This window comes from Carcharodon carcharias, chromosome 4 (assembly GCF_017639515.1).
Source record: "Carcharodon carcharias isolate sCarCar2 chromosome 4, sCarCar2.pri, whole genome shotgun sequence".
NCBI classification, from domain to species: domain Eukaryota; kingdom Metazoa; phylum Chordata; class Chondrichthyes; order Lamniformes; family Lamnidae; genus Carcharodon; species Carcharodon carcharias.
This window is the reverse complement of record NC_054470.1, coordinates 65612164-65632879: the sequence shown is the minus strand read 5'-3', so window position 1 is coordinate 65632879 and position 20716 is coordinate 65612164. Positions and strand designations below refer to the sequence as shown.

Below are 20716 nucleotides of genomic sequence, written 5' to 3'. Positions count from 1 at the left end.
CCAATAATATGTGTGAAATGAAGTATGAGTAGGAGTAACAGTGATAGTTCTGTGTTGTGTAAAATGTATAAATTTTAATATCCAGAACAAATTTATATTCAAACGCAAAAAAGATGGATTAAAACCGAGGTTTGGCAATCTCCTCCTCCTGGAGATGTCTGAAGCCACTTTTCTGACTTGGGCACCAATGTTGAAATATGGTTGTTCATGGTCCTGAATTTGGAACCTCTGCCAAAGGCCGCCGTGTGAAAAGCAGCAAGATTAAATGACTACAGTTCTCCTCATTCTCAATGACTGTGTTCTAAGCTAGACCAAAGTGCAGTTTAGTTTTGTCTTCTGCTCTTCAGTAGAATATTAAAAAGCTTGTGTATTTATTTGGGGCTTATCTTGATGTGTGTGTGTTTTTTTTATTCCTGATGATAAAACTACCATAAAAGTGATCCATTGTTTCAATATAAATATTAGCTGCAAGTGAGAATCTAGTGATAAAATGTTTAGAATTATTAGATAATTTTTAAGCAAATGAATGAAGAGTGTATTGCTGATATTGTTGCCCTTTTGTGGCTCATTTGTTTATTAAAGCCTGAATTCTTGCTGAAATCTGCAAATGGTTTTCTGGAATGTTGTTTGCTTTCTGTTTGTGTGAATGTAGCTTCAATTCAAGTGGCGTCCATTGGCTAGATTCCACCTGCAGTTTGCAGAAATCCTGGATCAGCCCCATTGCTTTCTTTCTCACAATCTAATAATTGGGCAGAGGTCACAGCTTTACCATAATTTAATTTAAATCTGAAACTCCCTAGACCCGCTTTTTTTTTTCCATCGTGATTTACTTTTTAGTTTTACTGGAATTGGGTTTTTGCCTTGCAGTTTGTGGGATTTTGCTTTGTGAAAATGGCTGCTGCATTTCCCTACATTACAGCAATGACTGTACTTGAAAAAGGGCTGTGAAATGCTTTGAGACATTGTGAAAAGCATATGGGAAGTGCAAGATCGTCCTTTTTCTTTTCTGTTCATTTTTCTTTCTATATGAATTGAGATTAAACAATATTCAAAGCTTATAATTTTGCTAATTGCACCACATCATGACTACCAGTTCTCTTGCCAAAATTGCGATGTCCAGTTGGGTTATTTGGTAGGGATTGCTGCAGCTTTTAACGTTTTGAAACAGTCTTCAGGAACTGAATGACCTACTCCTGTTGGGATGTCCCAAAACTAAACAATGGAGGAGGGAATGAGAGAATGATAGTACAGATCAGACTGTTTACCTGTGTAGCCACTGCATGTGGCTGTCTTTTATTGTGGGAAAGTGCTCATCATGTAGCTCACTGTTTTAATGCAAAAGACGTGAATTTGCTTGTCTTTTTAACCTCTGATAGTATAAAATGTTTTGCTGATTCTTTCTTTTGTTAATGTTTTTACAGGAGGTGACTGTCTCTGCCTGCCAAGCTGGACACTTAACTATGGAATGCATTCATCTTCTGATACCCTCAAGCTTAAGAAACTGTGTTAACACTACCCAGAGAAGCATTAGTTAGCAGTGAAACATCTCCGAATACTACAAAGCACTTTCTCAGAAAAAAACTAGTTTACAGAAGCTTGGCCAGGTGTGCTTGTTAGAGTGTGTGTGTGCGTGTGCGTGAGAGAGTCTGTCAGTGATTCTTCCAGTTCCTTTTTCTGTGCACATACTTGAAAAAACCCCAAAAAACAAAATGATGCTGGAGGATTACATGTGGATGGTAATAGTGGGCTTTATAATAGCCTTTATCCTTGCTTTCTCTGTGGGTGCGAATGATGTGGCCAATTCTTTTGGTACTGCCGTAGGCTCGGGTGTCGTGACACTACGCCAGGCCTGCATCCTGGCTTCCATTTTTGAAACAACCGGATCTGTACTGCTAGGAGCAAAGGTTGGGGAAACTATCCGGAAGGGGATCATTGATGTTAACCTGTACAACGGGAGTGAAAGCGTGCTTATGGCTGGCGAAGTCAGTGCAATGGTTGGTAAGTAGCCTACTTTTTGAGATTGTAGATGCTAGTTGGATTTTTTGTTTGTTGGAGCTCATAAAGAATTTTTTTTGAAAATATAAGTGAGCAAAGAGAGAGAGAACGCCCTCCTGTTAGATGAATTTTGATAATTCCAGGAATGTAGAGTAATCCAAATAGACACTGCAGTTCTCTCATTTTAGAGATCACTGCTGTCTGCTCAAATGTGAACTGCATAATTTCCTTTCTGCTCTTGTCTGTTCAAATGAATGGGGTAAGAACAAGACAATTCAGTTCCTACAACCTGCTCTCTGATGGATAATTAACAATGGCAATGTTACCAACTCGACTCCACACTTTTCCCGTTGTGAAGAAACAAAGAGCTGCAGGTAAAACTGTCACAGAAGATAAAACACTGAAAATGCTTCCTAGATCCGTGAACCAAATAAGTGCAAACTCCCCAATGACATTGGCTTGTGTCCACTCTCCATTGTTGAACCCTATTCAGCCTTTGTTCATATGACATAGCAGGACATGGGGAAACAGGTCCCTCACCTGCACTTGGATAATGTAGGAAAATCACAGGCAAAGTACCTGCAATTTTCTTAATCATCGTGCACTCATTTAACTGTGTTAATCTATCTTTAAAGGAGTTGATGGCCATTGCATTAACTATGTTTGCTGCAAGTCTAATTCACATTGTTTATGCCTACAGGAACAGCAATTTTTAATGTAAGGTTTTGCACTTGTAAGATTAGTCAGGCAGGTTACAACTGCATGACCCATGTCTTTCAGCATTTTATAAGATTTGCTTTGTATCTACCCATAATTCTTTCTCAAGTTGAAACCATTTGGTGAAAATCTGTCTAGCCTTGTTCTTAGCTACACTTCCAGTGCATTGACATGATAGTGTGATGCTCATGGTGCTGGGTGAGTAAACCAGAGATTTGAATTCAAATCCCACCATGGCAAATTGTGAAGTTGATTTCAAACAATCTGGCTAATACTTAACTGGCTCACCGAAGAATCTGCTACCCCTACCTGGTCTGCTCTGCATCTGGCTTCATTCCCAAACTGTGGTTAACCCTTAATGCCCTCTGAAGTGGCCTGTCTATTGTAAAAATAATTGTAAGAAGGTAATCCATGACCTTGCAGCAATTAGAGATGGGCATCCAAAGAACAAAACATTGTTTTGAAAGGGAGCTGTGCAGTAATACTCAATTATACATAAAATAACACCCTGGGATACAGTATGAGTAATTTGAGACCTGACATTTTGGTAGGTGTAGCATATTTGGAAGGAACAGGTGACTTTGACCTTTGGTTCTCAAAACACTCCACCACTGAGACTTGCATCACCTTTATGTCTGGGACTAATTGTTATGATTAGTTAACAATTCCCATCATTGTACCACACAACTATCAGGATGTTCTTTTTGTGTAGCAATTATTTTGTTCCTAATTATTTCTACAAGGTTAAAATAACCTGTTTTAAACTTTAAAATCCAATATTGTTGCAGAGCTATCCCTAACCAGATGTAAATGGTGACTACCCAAATCCTGTTTGCCTCCATGCTATATTAATATAATTCCGTTCATTATCTATTTGTATAACAACAACATCTACAACTTTGTATTTGTAAAGTGTCTTTTTAAGTGTGGTGAAATATCTCAAGATACTTCACGGGGATGATTTCATCAAACAAAATGTGACATCAGAGCACCATAAAGAGATATTGGAACAGTTGACGAAAAGCTTGGTCAAAGAGATGGATTTTCAGAGATATCATAAAGGAGGAGAAGGCGATTTGGGGAGGGAATTACAGAGCTTAGGGCTTGGGTAGCTTATTGCTACCTTCTGATTTTTATTCTCTACCCAACTTCACTTACTTTTGTGATTAGTTCTTTCAAAGTCTTTTTGCACAGTTTTGTTTAAATTTCTCTAATTGTTGCACACTTAACTTCAGCGACGGCACCAAGAAGAATCTGCTCTAAATCTTTTCTAGCCATTCTGCCTTTACATTATTCTCTATCCTCACGCGCTTATCATTCCTTTTCTATAATGTTACAATTTTCTAGCTTTTAAGACTATCTTGACTTTTCAGGCATATGTGTTTTTTTTTTGTCTTGCCAGTACAAACCATTTCTGCATTCGGCAGTAGTTGTAGCTGTTCAGCTAAATTATGTTTTAATGCCCCTATGCTTTAAAAGAGCCTTTTTTAATGCATTTTTTTTCCAAAAAGCTTTTAAAGACCTAGGGTTAGAAATTGGATAACCCTGTTTTTTAGGTGCAGGGTTGTGATTTGCTTCCTTCTATTCCCATTCAGATCAAGTTGAACAGCATGCAAATTTTATGTACCCATCTCACCTGAATGATTTGTAACATTAGACCAAGTGACCTTGGCTCTTCTGTCAGCTCCTGAATGCTCCCTGTAGCCCCTGCCCACAGCAGCATTTTTTTTTTTGCAGACCACTTGGTACAGACAGCTTTCTCCTTAAAGATAGGTAGTATCTTAAAGGGAAGCTGCACAATAATATTGCTGCAATGTAAGTTATTACAACCTGAATACCAAGAAAGACGGAAGGGTCCGTGGTGACAGATGTGTGTGCTGGAGGCATTAGTGGTGCAGGTGGAAGGAGAGAGAATCCAGGAGACCATGAGAACCAGGAGACTGCTCCAAATCCTTTCAAAGGGTGGCCTGAGGAAGGTCAACTTTCAGAGTCTGGGTCCAAGGAACTGGCAACAGTGCCACAAGACATCTATTGACCTCGCATGGGTGATCAGCATCAGTGAATGCATCTTCATGTGGCATCACATGCCCACCATACCACAAGTCTCTCATGCTGCTCACTGCGTCACACCGCCATCCCCAATCCCTGGCACTCTGGCCTAATGCTGCAACACCCTAATTGTACAGTTGTTGCCAGCCTCTCAGCCACTTCTCAATGCCTCCATATATCTCCAATTGTTCAAGTATGGCAGGTACATCACCCAAGTATAATGCTGCACACCCGACAAGTGATACATAATAGTGAGCAGAGCATAACTACCAGGGACCCAGGACACTTGCATCTTCTGATCCCTATGGAGGTGATGGCTCTCCACAGGTTGGGGCTGGATTTAACAGGGCCTGACACTTTTGAGAGCATCTTCCTGCCTTACATCTTTTCTAAACTCCAAGTCCACACTCATCCTGTCATTTCGCATTACTGGTGGTGTGATCTGAACCACAGGCTTCCCATCCACCCCACCTCTCTCATATCAATATTTTCCTTCTGCATTCCCACTGTCAGACACCTAAGAGCAGCCACCTACAGAAACTCCAGGAAGTGGAAAGAGAGCAACAGGATAGGACCTCATCATCAGTGCTATCACTTGATCTGATACTTGCAAGTACCAACTCAGATACTGGCACTGCAAAAACCTTGACAGCTGGTGTGGAGTTGGGATCAGCTTGTGGTGAGCCACCTGGGTCTGCAGCCAAGCCAGGGGTAAAGGATGGTTCATTTGCCAGCTCGCCGAAGGGTAAAGTGGCAGATGAGTACTGCTGCAGAAGGTTCAGATGAGGACATCGATGGGGTGGAATAAGGGAGAATGCTAAATGAACATGCAGACTGAGATACTGGGTGCATAGGCTGGCCAGCCAGACAGCCTCCTTTAATTGGCAAGGAGGATGGAGAAGCTTGGATCCAGTTTGACAGAGGACATTGTGCAGAGCTTGTCCTCTCGCTGCCTCTGCCCCATCTCCTATCATGCTGCCAGACCCAGTGGTGCTGCTGTGGCTGCACTATACCTGTTGCAGTCTTCATGTGCGTGGGTCACCTAACCCTCCGCACAACAACCCTGTCATGCCCCTTGAGAAAGCAGCAGTGCTCTCTGGCAAATCCTGGTGTTCACCAAAACACTTGTGTGCTTCTACTTTCCAAGAGGAAAGAGTTCCAAAATGTAACTTGCCTGCAATCAGGACTCCTAGCCCTTACACTTCTGCACAGCCCATTTTGCAGTTTCACTTTTTTTCTGTTGAGTAAATAATGCAGGTGCTGCTTGGACATTTGTTGCCTAAATTTGAGATTTGGGTTCACACCAGCTGGATGGGCTATATCATGACAGGTCTGAAGCAGACCCTTCCAGCACACACAAGGGGCACATTGGTGTGCAGCCATATCCTGACAGAACACTATGCTGGAAATAGAGGGTGGAGTGAAGGACACCATGAAAGTGGTGCATTGCCTTTTATGGGCAAGAGAATTTTTAGCCCACTCTGTACCAATTTTTAATGGATAATCCTTGATACATTTGTGGGAGAGTTAATGAAGGACTGGGGTGCCATCTACCCTGTCTGATGCCACGTGTCATGCACACTACAGCAATATACGAATTTTCTTATCAGTTACGTTGAATCTGCAGCATAGAAACTGGCCATGTCCCAACTGCTCCATGTCCTTTAGAAGCTTTCTGCCATTTTATCCACCTTGTCCCTGTAAACTTCTTTTCTTCTCTTGTATGCATCAAGTTTCGCCTTTCATCAATGATATTTGCTTTAATGGCTCTATGTGGCAGTCAGTTCCACATTCTCACCAATCTCTGTGTAAAGAAATTTCTCCCAAATTCACTATTTGATCTGTTAGCTGTTTATATACCATTTATATTAATGCCCTCTTGTTCTGGGTTAGACCTCAAGTGGAACAGTTTCTTCACTCTGTTGAATCCATTCATAATCTTAAAGACTTCTGGCAGGTCCCCTCCTAATCTTTTCTGCAGAGAAAAGAACCCAAAGCCTGCTTAGTCTTTCTGGATAGCTCCATCCTCTCAGTCTGGTGACATCCTTGTAAATCCTTTCTGCAAAACCTTGTTCTGGGGATGTCCAAACCTCAAGCTTATTTGATGCTTTTTATTTTTCTGCACCATTAATGCCAATCCATGCACAACTAGGCTCGTCAACCCACTGTCTCCAGTAAAGAAAAATGGTCAAGTGAGAAACGTTGTAGATGCTGGGCTTGCAGCATCACATGGCTCACCTTGAGTCTCTTCACAGTTTACAAGGCTCAAGTCAAAGGTGTGATGGAATATTTGCCTGGATGGGTGCAGCTACAACAATACTCTTAAGCTGTACACCATCCAGGAAAGAGCTTGATTGGTGTGGCTGCCATTATATATCCACTACCAGTGAATTATGACTGGAGTATGTATGATCCACAGGATGGATTGCAACAACTCAACATGATTACCTCACATCATCTACCTCCCCTAGGTTCCCGCCACTAAGGAAGATGAGAGTAACAATGTCGTGGAAACGCCATCTCCTCCTGAGTCACGCTCCATCCTGACTTGGACGTATCTCAAAGTGTCTTGCAAGGTCCAAATCTCCACAATTCTTAACTAACCCCGTAATGGGAGCACCTGCTCCATTAGGACTGAAGCCGTTCAAGGAGAAGGACACCATTTTCTTAGCCATAAATATGGCCTTGCCAGTGATGGCCATGTGTGTGAACAAGACTTTTTATTGTATATTTTTATTTTTCTCTCACCTCATCAACAATTTCTCAATCTAAAGTCCAACTGAAAGTGCTAGCTGGATACTGCCCCAGGTGCTTCACTAACTGTAAGAATGGCCATACAACCTAAAATGAAACAAATGCAGCTCGTGTCTCCTTGAGGATTAGCTGAACATGTCTGCAATGTCAACAAGTATCAAGTGCCAAGCTTCAGACGGCATCATCCTTGCTCTTGACGATTTGTTGGCTGTGCCAATTTCCCCAGTAACCCTTGCCTTTTGTCCCAAGCACCATCCCTTCAGCTCCCTGTAAACCAGATACGCGGGAGACTTTTATTTGGGGATAATTGTGTAATGGACATGGGTTGATGGAACATCTTAATTAACTTTCTATAGCAAAGTTAATATTTCCTCCTGAAACCAGGTCTAAAAGTTAAATCTGATTTTGCTGAAGAGACATGGAATCTGAGATGAGAGCAATGTGAATGACAACATTCTCTAGTGTTTGCTTCATTTTTTTTATAATTGATGATATAAATTGGTTTCACAAATGCAACAAAATTATTCATTGAATCTTCTAGTACAGACACTTCCTCAATGTATTTTTCTGGTCTTTCACCTTTGGGCATTGTGTCCTTACCCAGCATTTGTGAAAAATTGTCTCTGTCTGAAATGTTTCTATGTAAAATGGATTAGGTGTTTCAGAATGATGCTGTGAATTAAATTATGTTGATAGATTAAGTACGCCTGCATTTGTATTGCCTTGAGTGTGGAAGATTGAAGGATGATCTAGGAGAGAGAAACTATATTTTCTCTGGTGTAGGAATCTAGAACAAGATGCACAACCTTAAAATTAGACCTGAGCCATACAGGAGATAAACCAGGAAGCACTTCCTGTCACTAAGGGTGATGAAAATATAGAACACTCCCTCAAAGGCATTTTTTTTTGACAAGGGTATCGAGGGATATAAGGCAAAGGCAGGCAAATGAAGCGGATTGAGTTCGAGGGACTGAATGATTCACTGTCTCGATGCAGACCCTGGTGGGCAGGAACTGCAGCACCAGCTGCCCTTTTTATGGAATACCTCAGTGAGGCCATGGTGTCTGGTGTGGGGGAAAGAAATGTCACATGCAGTAGTCTTTGAGTTTGAGAGTAATGGCACATTGTTTCAACAGAGGATAGAGAGAGAGATTGTTGCTGATTGGATGAATACAGTAAGGGTTACATTCCCTATCACTCAACTTGAGCACATGAAGTAAAGGTTTCTCCCTTGGTTCTTTTTTGTTTTGTGCCTTGGGTAATGTGTTAGAAACACTTACAAGTTACTCCATCTCCTGACTTGGATATAAAACATATACTTAAACTGGTTCATTGCTGATGATACCTGTGCCACCTATAGGGAGTTGGCATGTGGAGATGGTTTCGTGTTTGTGGACAGCATCAGTGAGCATTACATCTCATTCAGTCACACTGACATGGGTCAATATTTGACCAAGCTATATTGATTCACTCTTTAACTATCTCATTCACAATCTGCTATATGTTCTTCACTTGGTCACTAGCTGTGGGGCAGCTGTTTCATGAGGGACTCTGAAGTTTGTCTCTGTTGAAGTCATCCACTCTGTGCACGCGTTTACAATTTCACTTCAAACAGCAAGAAGCCCTGTCTCTTAATTGAAGCATCACATCCTTTAATTTTTTTCATTTATTTAATTACTGGTGCATAATTCAATGTTCTGGCACTGAAAAGCAATTTTTTAAACTGAATTTCTTGCGTTTTGCTGTCAGTGTACAGGGCACTGGTTCAGTCTGTGGATGAACAGATTAATGAGAGGAATGAAACATAAACAAAAATAGCTGGAAAAACTCAGGCCTGACAGCATCTGTGGAGAGGAAGACAAAGTTAACGTTACGAGTACGTATGACTCTTCATCATAACTAAAGAGAAATAGAAATGAGGTGAAATATAAGCTGTTTAAGGGGGGGTGGAACAGGTGGAACTCGATAGGGGGCCAGTGATAGGTGGAGGTAAAGGAGAGATTGCCAAAGATGTCATAAACAAAAGGTCAAAGGGGTGTTGACGGTAGTGATATTAACTAAAGGATGTGCTAATGGTGACATTAAGGGTAGAAAGCAGAATGACAGATGGCCCTAGTGGGATGGGGTGGGGGGAAGGGATTGAAATAGGCTAAAAGGTGGAGATAAAACAATGGATGGAAATAAATTCAAAAATAATAATAGAAATAGATGGGAATAGGAAAATATATTTTAGAAATATAATAATTATTAGAAATAGGGGGATCGGAAAGAGGGTGGGGATGGAAGAGAGAGTTCATGATCTGAAGTTGTTGAACTCACTGTTAAGTCTGGAAGGTTGTAAAGTGCCTAATCGGAGGATTGTGGGCCGCGGCACCTTCCCATACAATTGCAGAAGGTGCAACACCTGCCCCTTTATTTCTCCCCCCTCCTCACCATCCAAGGGCCCAAACACTCCTTTCAAGTGAAGCAGCATTTCACTTGCACTTCCCTCAATTTAGTCTACTGCATTCGTTGCTCCCAATGCGGTTTCCTCTACATTGGAGAGAACAAACGCAGACTGGGTGACCGCTTTGCGGAACACCTTCGGTCTGTCCGCAAGCATGACCCAGACCTCCCTGTCGCTTGCCATTTCAACACTCCACCCTGCTCTCATGCCCACATGTCTGTCCATGGCCTGCTGCAATGTTCCAGTGAAGCTCAACGCAAACTGGAGGAACAGCACCTCATCTTCCGATTAGGCACTTTACAGTCTTCCGGACTTAATGTTGAGTTCAACAATTTCAGATCATGAACTCTCTCCTCCATCCCCACCCCCTTTCCAATCCCCCTTTTTCCAATAATTATTATATTTTTAAAATATATTTTTATTTTCCCACCTATTTCTATTATTATTTTTGAATTTATTTCCATCCATTGTTTTATCTCCACCTTTTAGCCTATTTCAATCCCTTCCCCCCACCCCACCCCCACGAGAGCCATCTGTCACTTGCTCATCCTGCTTCCTACCCTTAATGTCACCATTAGCACATCCTTTAGCTAATATCACCACCATCAACATCCCTTTAACCTTTTGTCTATGACATCTTTGGCAATCTCTCATTTGCCTCCACTTACCACCGATCCTCTATCCAGCTCCACCTGTCCACCCCTCTTTAAACAGCTTATATTTCACCTCATTTCTATTTCTCTTCAGTTCTGATGAAGAGTCATAAGGACTCAACGTTAACTCTGTCTTCCTCTCCACAGATGCTGTCAGACCTGCTGAGTTTTTCCAGCTATTTTTGTTAATGTTTCAGATTTCCAGCATCTGCAGTATTTTGCTTTTATCTTAATGAGAGGAATGAGTTTGATTTTTAATTATTGGCAGAGGAATTGTCCAATCTTAGACAGCAGTATCACCATTTTGAGATGTTAATTGACATTGCTTTCTGGTACGTTTGAATGCTGATAGTCCTGTGTAGGTGTCTTTGCAGAGATACTGCCATTAGGATTGGTCATTTTATGAGACTTCTGTGTTGGCTTTTGGTATATTTTTCACTGACCCTTAATGGCATGCTCTGCCAAACTACTTAATCATTTGGGCATCACAGCCAAGCGTGACCACTCCTTCACTGTGCATTTTCAGCAGGAGCAATAGATTAAGACTTAAGAGTGGGATCTTGTTCATTCTCCCTCCTTCTTACTTTCATCATGACCTTTCACCCTGGCTAAGATTAACTAACTGCAGTCAGATCCAGGATCAAATCTGTGTATGTGCTGCTGACTGCGTGAGTAATAGTAGCTCCTAACCTGTAGCTTCTAAAATCTTCAAAAAATAGATTACCTGCTATTAAGTTCCTACTGATGTCCTTTTAAATGTGTGTGGGCTTGGGGAAACTGCCACTGTTCTTCTATCATATACCAGGAACACATTTTTCTCCCTCCCCAGAAGCAGAGAGGGACTCCCTGGCATTACTTATCATTCCAAATAATGGAGTCACTGCTGAGGGTAGTCGTGCATCAGCTAAACATGCCCTACAGAGACGACAAGTTTTCACTTCAATTCATACTTTTTAAAAGAACTGCTTCTTATATATTATTAATTTTTTTTCTGGTCACAGATATAGTGTTTCATTCTTCTGACCCAGAAGTGATTTTTGGACACACAAAACCAACCTATGTCACAATTGGCCAAGGTGACGTTTTGGTTATACTTACAAGCTGCCTTTGTTGTGGCCACTTGACAACAATCTGTTCAAGTGTCCTCACTGTCCATCTCTCTGCTTTAGGCCCTTGATTTCAACTGGCATTTCATATCAGCTCAGAAATCGCTAGTTCCAGGGGTGGCAGGAAGGAGAGTCTCAAGGTATTTTAATTCCCGGGTTTTGTTTAAAGGCTGTTAGCTGACTTCCCACCATTTCTGTACAAAGTCAGGTGGTCTGACACTGCTTGCAAAGCTACTGAAGTCCATGAGACAGTCTTTTGCTTATTCTCAATTTTTTTAAAAATTGAAACTTAAATCTGACATGTCAGCATGCAACAGTTCCAGGGCAGAGTAAGTGACCTGAGGGATTTTAATGGTCCAGTTTCTGCTTAAGTTTCTATCTGTTGGAAGACAACCACATGTATCCAGACATGTGCAGTGGTCTCTGCTCGCTAGGACAGTTCATGTTCTCATGTTCTAGGCAGCTAAGGAGCTAAACCAACTTTTCTGTGTTTGGAACCCAACTCCTAACACCTGGGTTTAGACTAGTATCTGGAGTGTAAACACACTTCATATTGGGCAAAATAAAGAAATTGCATTCATATATTGCATTTATGCAGCGTCTTTCACAACATCAGGACATCCCATAGCACTTAACATCCAGTCAAGGACTTACATCCAGTCAAGGACTTTTTGGAAGTGCAGTCACTATTGCAATGTAGGAAGCGAGCTGCCAGTTTATGCACAGCCATGTTAGACAAACAGTGATAATGACCAGATAATCTAGTCTAGTGATGTTGGTTGAGGAGCAAGTATTAACCAGGCAATGTATGTTGAAATGAAATGTGATTTAATGGCATGTGTTAATTCCTCAAATTTGAGTGTGTGTTCTTGTTTTTATTCAGGTTCTGCTGTCTGGCAACTCATTGCTTCATTCCTGAAGCTTCCAATATCAGGCACACATTGCATAGTTGGAGCCACCATCGGTTTCTCGCTCGTTTCAGTCGGTGCTCACAGTGTCCGATGGATTCAGCTCATCAAGATTGGTAATTGATCTTTTCCGTTGCTTGTGTGAGCATATTGTGCACATGAGCATGGACTAACAATTACTGACCACTTTTGCTTCCTTACTTCAGTATTTTCTTTCCTGATGTAGTTTGGTGCAAATGTAATGATGCTCTCTCCGTTTCTCTGCTCACCAGTAGACCCGATGTTCAGTATTTTCTTTCCTGATGTAGTTTGGTGCAAATATAATGATGCTCTCTCCGTTTCTCTGCTCACCAGTAGACCCGATGTTTATAGAATAACAGATACACTTTAAAAAGTTTCGCACACATTGAGGATATTACGTAGAAACTCACAACACAAACGCACAAACAGGCTGTTTTGACCCAGAAGGGCAATGCAGGTGTCAGCGCACCATACAAGCCTCATCACACCTTCATCTCACCCTATCAACTTCTCTTTCCATCCCTTTCTCCCTCATACACAGAATTATCTAACTCCAACTTAAATTTCTTTATTCGAATGGCCGGGGAAGCAGGTATAGTTTGATGTTGGGGTTAACACTCCACTCAATGGCTTCAGCTGATGCAGTGTAAATGGTTGTGATCTCTCAGGGCAGAAGTTCAGTATATGGGCAATGCTCTGACTTGGATGGCCACAGTCACAATCTGAGGTGATCCTCATGTTCCACTTTTGGAGAAAGTGGCCGCATCTTCCCCGGTCCATCCTCAGTTTGTTGAGGGTTGCCCACATTTTCTGTGGAAGGTTGAAACCATGGACCTTACCACCCGGGTCAGTTACCAGGTTGTGGTTGGTGATGTTTGCAGTCAACCAGGTGGTGTTCCATCGAGAGGTGGGGCTGTTGTCGGGTGTGGAGTGTGTTCCAGTAGGGACTAATGGATTTCAGATGAGTGGGTGTTTTTCCTTTTTGAGGTCTGTTGTTAATGGGAGTGCTTCATTAACTGTCAGTTGGTGCTCTTTTGTGGAGGATGTTTTCCATGCGGACATCATATGTGCTAGTGCACGAAGCCACTCGAGCCATGCTGGTCTGGACGTCTCCGAAATAACCCTCATGACTTCCCGAAGATGGATATCTACCATGTTTGTGTGTTTGTTCCCCGGAGCTTTGGAAAATCTTTCATCTCCTGCAGGACCCTGGGAAGAAAGGGGCACCTCAAAGAAAATAGGGAAAGTGAAGACCCCAATGTCGCAATACATCACTCCTCGAGTCTCTTGCTGAAGGACGCCTCATAACATGGTGGGAAACAGTAGAGAAGATTGGCGTCATGCAGTCAAGGTGTGGAAACTCCTATACTACCTGGGAGCAGCCAAGCAGCAACCACACCATTTTGCGACACACAAGGGTTTAAGTGACCCAGAATCAATGCTGATGCCATTGCTTCACAACTCCAACTAAAATACATTATGCTATATGCCCAAATCACTCCATATAGCAGGAAATTCACATTCTTGCCACTGAGTAAAGAAGTTTCTCCTGAATTATTTCTGGAATTATTAATGGCTAGCTTCTATTTATGGGCCCTAGTTTTGTAAAACCCCACAAGTGGAAACATTTTCTCAAAAGTCTACCTTATTGAGCCAAATTATCTCCGACAGGTCACATGTTGGCCGGCTCTTTTCTAAAGAAAAGACCCCATGTCAATCAACTCTTTCAGACCCAGCCAGTTTAGATTAGTGTGTATTTCTCAGTACTGGTATACAATAGTCTGAAGAAGATTCAAATTCATTAAAATAGGCAGGCAAGAACTTTATTCAATACTTCAACAACCTTAATAACAGTAGGAGATAGCCTGAGAGAGAGCAGTGTCGGATTTCCTTTTGAAAAAAACAAACTCTCATAAGTTGACCTTATTTGCAATGAAAGTTAACATTCATGACATTCAGGACACCATACAAAAAGCATGGAATGAGTTGAACTTTAATCCTATCCCATTGTAATTATCTGAGTGGAAATGCTATCAAAGGATGACCAGATACTCCACTTAGAGGGAAATAAATAGGAACAGTCAGGAATTCACTTTCTCTTCTAGCCAATCCTGATAACAGTTGTTATCCTTTAGGATACCAGCTAGTCTTGTATCTTGACAGTCCTTTGTGACACATCTATTTTTCAGGGTTATTGGCTCCACTCTTATCACATTGTTTCCCTATCAAATTGTTTGTTTGTTTTCAACTGCCTTCTAATGAATTATCTTAATTGCATTGAAGTTCATTTTTAATTGTCACATATTGGTGTGTCTCTTTGAAAAGTAGAGTGTAACTGAATCATCACAAAGAAAATATTGCTTTGGCACAATATTATCTCAGTTATATCTATCGTATATATTCTATCAAATAATAAAACAATTCTAACGTCCTTTTACTCCAACGTTCATATCAGGTCAATTTTAAATTTAACCACTAAAATCTCTCCAGCATGGAAGAAATTACTTGTGTCCTGTAAGTCCGCTTAACACTTCTGTCACCCATTTTGCGACACACAGAGAATTAAGTCTTTAACTTCAGTTTGCTGAGCATTTAAATTTTTTTTAAAAAAAGATGCATGTTTCGTGAACACTCTCAGGATTGCCCTTGTTCCAGTTCTAAGGAGGCCTTGAGGAACAGGGGAGAGATAAGTATTTTAGGTAGGGAGTTCAGAATGTAGGTCTTGGACAGCTGAAGGCATATCTGCTGAAGGTTGGTTGAAGAGGAATCTGTACACATGGTCAGTATTGGAGTGATGCAGAGTTGGGAGCCGTTGATTGGAGGAGGTTAGAGATGGTTATGGAGGGGCAAGACCATGGAGAGATTTTAAAGTGAGTGAGTCATTGGGAGATGGTAACTACTGCAGTGCAGTCAGACCGATGGTGATGGGTGAGTTAGACTTTGTGTGGGATAGGATAAGATTTGCAGAGGAGAGGATGGGAGGGTGACCAGGAGAGTATTTGAAAGGTGGCATCTGCAGGTGACTGACTCTGGAGTGAGATGGGAGTGCAAGCACCTATTCATTTCTTGCACTAAACTACATCTGGCAACCGATGCTGATTTCCTTTGTGCTGTTCCATTGAGCGGGAATATTGCAAGGTTTATACATATAGATGCACTGAAGTTGTGATTGTATTCAAAGAGCCCAACCAAAGCCATGCCCAAAAATAGAGGCCCCCTATCCAGCCCATTCCAAGCTATTCAGATTTGGTTCAGTTGACTTATCAGGCAGGTTTTTTGGTGTTTTCTCTTTGGAAGCAGCCCAATGTAAACAGGGCTTCATATCTCTGTTGCACATCTTCCTTTTATACCAGTGAGAAATCACCTTTGGAACAGCCTGTCCTGCTGACGTTTAACCCCTGCTGTGCCCTGACCCCCATTTGGCAAAGATTACATGTTCACGTGTTTTGTTTCTTGTTTACCTTACCAAGTAGGAAACAAACAACATTTTTTAAAGTTTTTTTTTGCTTGTGGCTTGTTTCCCAAATGCTGGCTTGAATTACACTGAAATGACAGACTAAAACAGGCTGATTGACCCAACTAGATCCTTTTTTTGATTGCTCTGTCCCCATATTCCTTTATCTCCCTTGCCCTCCACCACCTAGCTAACTTGTTCTTAAATGTTAGTTGTTTCCATGGTGGATTTGTCCCTTGTAGAACAGCTGGTAATCCCTATCCCAGCAAGGGACCCGCACAATTCTTCGAGCCGGTGCTCCCCATTGCAACACATGGAGAGACTGGGCTGATTCTCCCTCTTTTGTTTTCTGTGGTTTATTGATTGCTGCAGAGCTTCTTGTTAAGCATTTCTAACACTTTTCTTTCCACATTGTTTTACCATGTGGGTTTTATCTTTGCAGTTGCTTCCTGGTTCATTTCCCCACTTCTATCTGGCGCCATGTCCGGCATACTCTTCGTTCTAATTCGATTTTTCATCTTGAAAAAGGTAAGTGTTTTAGAGAGGTTAACCTTGCAAATTGTGACACCTTTTTATTCTTCTCCTCCACCCCCTGATTTGCTATGTGCTGATTGCATTGTCATTTCTGTAGGAGGATCCAGTACCAAATGGCCTGCGTGCACTCCCACTCTTTTATGCTGCTACTATAGGGATCAATACCTTCTCAATCATGTACACAGGAGCTCCACGTAAGTACCTCTTGGAAGCTGGTATAGGCCGATTAGTGATGAAAACAGTTTTTGGTGATAGCAAATTGGCAGATCCATTTTACACCTTGCCCCAAGAATAAGAAAATGGGGCAGGGTGTAAAATGGGCTCGCAATTCATCATCATCATCTATTTTGCCCCAATGGCTAAGATCAATTTCATTCCATTTACATTTTGACTATTGCTGGCTAACTGGTAGAAACTGTACATAGGAACAAGTGAATCAAAGGTGACCTCCCAAGCTATAATCAGCAGATGGTTTTATCCTCATCAGTCCTGTTGTGTTTGTAATAACTGGCTATTAAAAATAGGAACCAAAGTTTAAGTCTTGCTTCATTATGGCTGTGATCTACATTCTAATTCCAGGATAGCTTTGTAACTAAGCAACACTTGTCAACAGAGAAACATTGTATGAATTAATGACCTTGGGTCTATCAGAAGTAATGAGCCTGGTATTTGAAAGAAATTCCGTCACTCTTGAATTATAACTGGGGAATGATGCAAATTTAAGCTGATTCAAATAAAAATTGCACCTCTTTGGATCTCTTGTCTGTTAAATAAATACATTCTGGGCTTCTATCAACTATCCACTGCCAAAATAGGGAATCTTTGTTACCAATTTGCCAATATATATTGTAATATGCTGAGTTTTGAAAATATGGGCCAGGAAATTTGAGGAGGGGCAACTCATATATAAATTTCCCAGCCATGAATGCTTCCCATCTGCTACATGCTACTATATTTTTCTAATGCAGCAGCTGAGCACTGATTTAGGTGAGTAGCACACTGTCCTTTCACCTGCTGACTGAGAGGTGGTGGTGGTGACATCGTGGTAATGGTACAGCAATAAATCTACCCAAAGATTGGGAGAATCAGATTGGCAAAGGTAACCAGGAAAATGAGTTCAGTGTTTTCGGGGTAGTTTCGTAGAGCAGTATGTTCTAGAGCCAACCAGGGAGCAGGCTGGTAGTGTGCAATGAGTCCGAATTAATCAATAACCTCATGGCAAAGGAGCTGCTAAGAGACAGCAATCACAACCTGATAGAATTTCATGTTATCTTTGAAACAGAAGTCCACGTCCATGACTAGTCTTTAAACATAAAGGTAACTATGAGGGTATGAAGGCAGGGCTGGCTAGGGTGAACAGGGAAATTAGGTTCAATGATAGGACAATAGAGATGCAGTGGCAGGCTTTTAAGGTGATATTTAATAGCTCTCAGCAATATTTATCCCAGTAAGAAAAAGAAACTCTTTGAAAAGGATGCATTATCCCTGGCTAATTAAGGAAGTTAAGGATTGCATCAAATTGAAATTGTACAAATCTGCAAAGATCAATGGTAGGTCAGAAGATTGGACAGACTTTAAGAACCAGCAAAGAATGACTAAAAAGATGAGGCAGAAAGCAGAATATGAGAGAAAACTAGTTAGTAATATGAAAACATATAGTAAGACTTCCTACAAGTATTTGAATAGGGAAAAAGTAACTGAAGCTAGTGTTGGTCCTTTGGAGTGTGAGTCTGAGGAATCGTTGATAGAAAACAAAGAAATAGTGGAGGTGCTGAACTTTTGGCCAGGGTTTTCTGGTTCCACCCATCATGGAACTGGAAATTCTTACCTGTAGTCAATGGACCTATGGCTGGTCTGTCAAATCCCATCAGTGATGACTCCCACTGCTGGCGGGACTAGAAAATCCCTGCCTTTGTGCCTGTCTTCATGGTAGAAGACTTAGAAAACTTCCCAAAGATAATTGAAAATCGAGAGGGAGGAATGAACTTAAAACAATTACCATCACCAGGGAAAAGGTGCTAGGAAAACTAATAGACATAAAGGCTGACAAGTCCCCAGGACGGATGGTCTGCATCCTAGGGTCTTAAAAGAAGTAGTGGCACAGATAGCAGATGCATTGGTTATAGTCTCCCAAAACTCCTTGGATTCTGGAAGGATTGCAGTGGATTGGAAAATAGCTAATGTAATACCTTTATTCAAGAAAGGAGGGAGGCAGAAAGCAGGAAACTATAGGCCAGTTGGCCTAACATCTGCCATAGGGAATGTGCTATAATCCACTGTTAAGGAGGTTAGGGTTATGATGTTATGATGAACAGAAGGTCATTGATGAAGTAGCTGAAGATGGTTGGGCCTAGGATACTACCCTGAGGAACTCCAGCAATGCCCTGAAGCTTTTATTGTTGGCCTCCAGCATCAACATCCATCTTACCATCTTCCTTTGTGCTAGGCCTGGCTCCAACCAGTAGAGAGATTCACCCCCCTTCCCCACCCCAATTCCCACTGACTTCAGTTTGCAAGGGTTCCTTAATGCCACACTTGGTCAAATGCTTCCCTGATGTCAAAGGCAGTCACTCTCACCTCACCTTTGGAATTCAGCTGTTTTGTTCATGTTTGGACCAAGGCTGTAATGAGGTCAGGAGCCGAGTGGCCCATGTGGAAACCAGTGAGCAGGTTATTGCTATGTAAGGGCTGCTTGATAGCAATGTCAGCAACACCTTCCATTGCTTTGCTGATGATTGAAAGAAGGATGATGGAATGTTAACTCGTTGGATTGGATTTGTCTTACTTTTTGTGGATGGGATGTACCTGGGTAATTTTCCACATTACCAGGTAGATGCCGGTGCTGCAGCTGTACTGGAACAGTTTGACTAGGGACACAGCTAGTTCTGGAGCATGTCTTCAGTACTATTGCTGGAATGTTGTCATGGCCCATAGCCTTTGCAGTATCCAGTGCCTTCAGCCGTTTGTTGATATCACGTGGAGTGAACTGAATCGGCTGAAGACTGGCATCTGTGATGTTGGGGACCTCAATAGGAGGCCGAGGTGGATCATCCATTCGGCACTTCTGGTTGAAGGTGGTTGCAAAGGCTTCAGCCTCATCTTTTGCACTGATGTGCTGGGCTCCCCCATCATTGAGGATGGGAATATTTGTGGAGCCTCTCCCTCTTTGTTATTAATTGTCCACCACCATTCCTGGCTGAATGTTTCAGAATTGCACAGCTTAGATCTGATCCACTGGATGTGGAATCGCTTAGTTGTCTATCACAAGCTGCTTCTGTTGTTTAGTGTGTAAGTAATCAGTGTTGTAGCTTCACCAGGTTGACAGCTCATTTTTAGGTATGTCTGGTGCTGCTCTTGGCATGTCCTCCTGCACACTTTATTGCACCAGGGTTGATTCCCCTGGCTTGATGGTAATGGTAGAGTGGTATAATGTGGAAAAACGTGAACTTATCCACTTTGGCAGGTAAAATAGAAAGCAGCATATTATTTAAATGGAGAAAGATTGCAGAACTCTGTGGTACAGAGAGATCTAGGTGTCCTGTAGGTAAGTGAATCACCAAAACTTGGTATGCAGGTTAAACAAGTGATTAGGAAAGCAAATGGAAAGTCAGCTTTTATTGCAAGGGGAATAGAATATGAAAGTAGAAATATTTTGCTACCGTTGTACAGGGTGTTGGTGAGGCCTCATCTGGAGTACTGTGTACAGTTTTGGTCTAGCCATATAAATACTGTGACCACAAGAGCAGGTCAGACGCTAGGAATCCTGCGGCGAATAATTCACCACCTGACTTGCCAAAGCCTGTCTACCATCTACAAGGCAGAGGTCAGGAGTGTGTTGGAATACTCTCCATTGGCCAGGATGAGTGCAGGTCAAAGCAGGTTACTTGATCAGCACCCCATCCACCACCTTAAACTTTCAATCCCTCCGCCACTGACGCACAGTTGCAGCAGTGAGTACCATATAAAAGATGCACTGCAGCAACTCGCTAAGCCTCCTTCAACAGCACCTTCCAAATCTGAATTTTTTTCCCCTCTGTCTCTTAATCAATTAATAGTCATTACATTGTTCCAATTCCTAT

General features: G+C 41.8%; 1 protein-coding gene across 5 annotated transcripts in view; it reads left to right on the top strand.

Annotated features, from left to right (window-relative positions):
* slc20a2 (solute carrier family 20 member 2) overlaps positions 1-20716 on the top strand; it is a 107757-nt gene that overhangs the window by 61307 nt on the left and 25734 nt on the right. For all 5 annotated transcript variants that reach the window (XM_041186117.1, XM_041186120.1, XM_041186116.1 and 2 more), the window contains exons 2-5: positions 1422-1998; positions 12604-12744; positions 16546-16631; positions 16735-16831. In XM_041186117.1, coding sequence (XP_041042051.1) covers positions 1710-1998; positions 12604-12744; positions 16546-16631; positions 16735-16831 — 613 coding nt within the window. In that variant the 5' untranslated portion in view covers positions 1422-1709. The remainder of the gene's footprint in view (positions 1-1421; positions 1999-12603; positions 12745-16545; positions 16632-16734; positions 16832-20716) is intronic.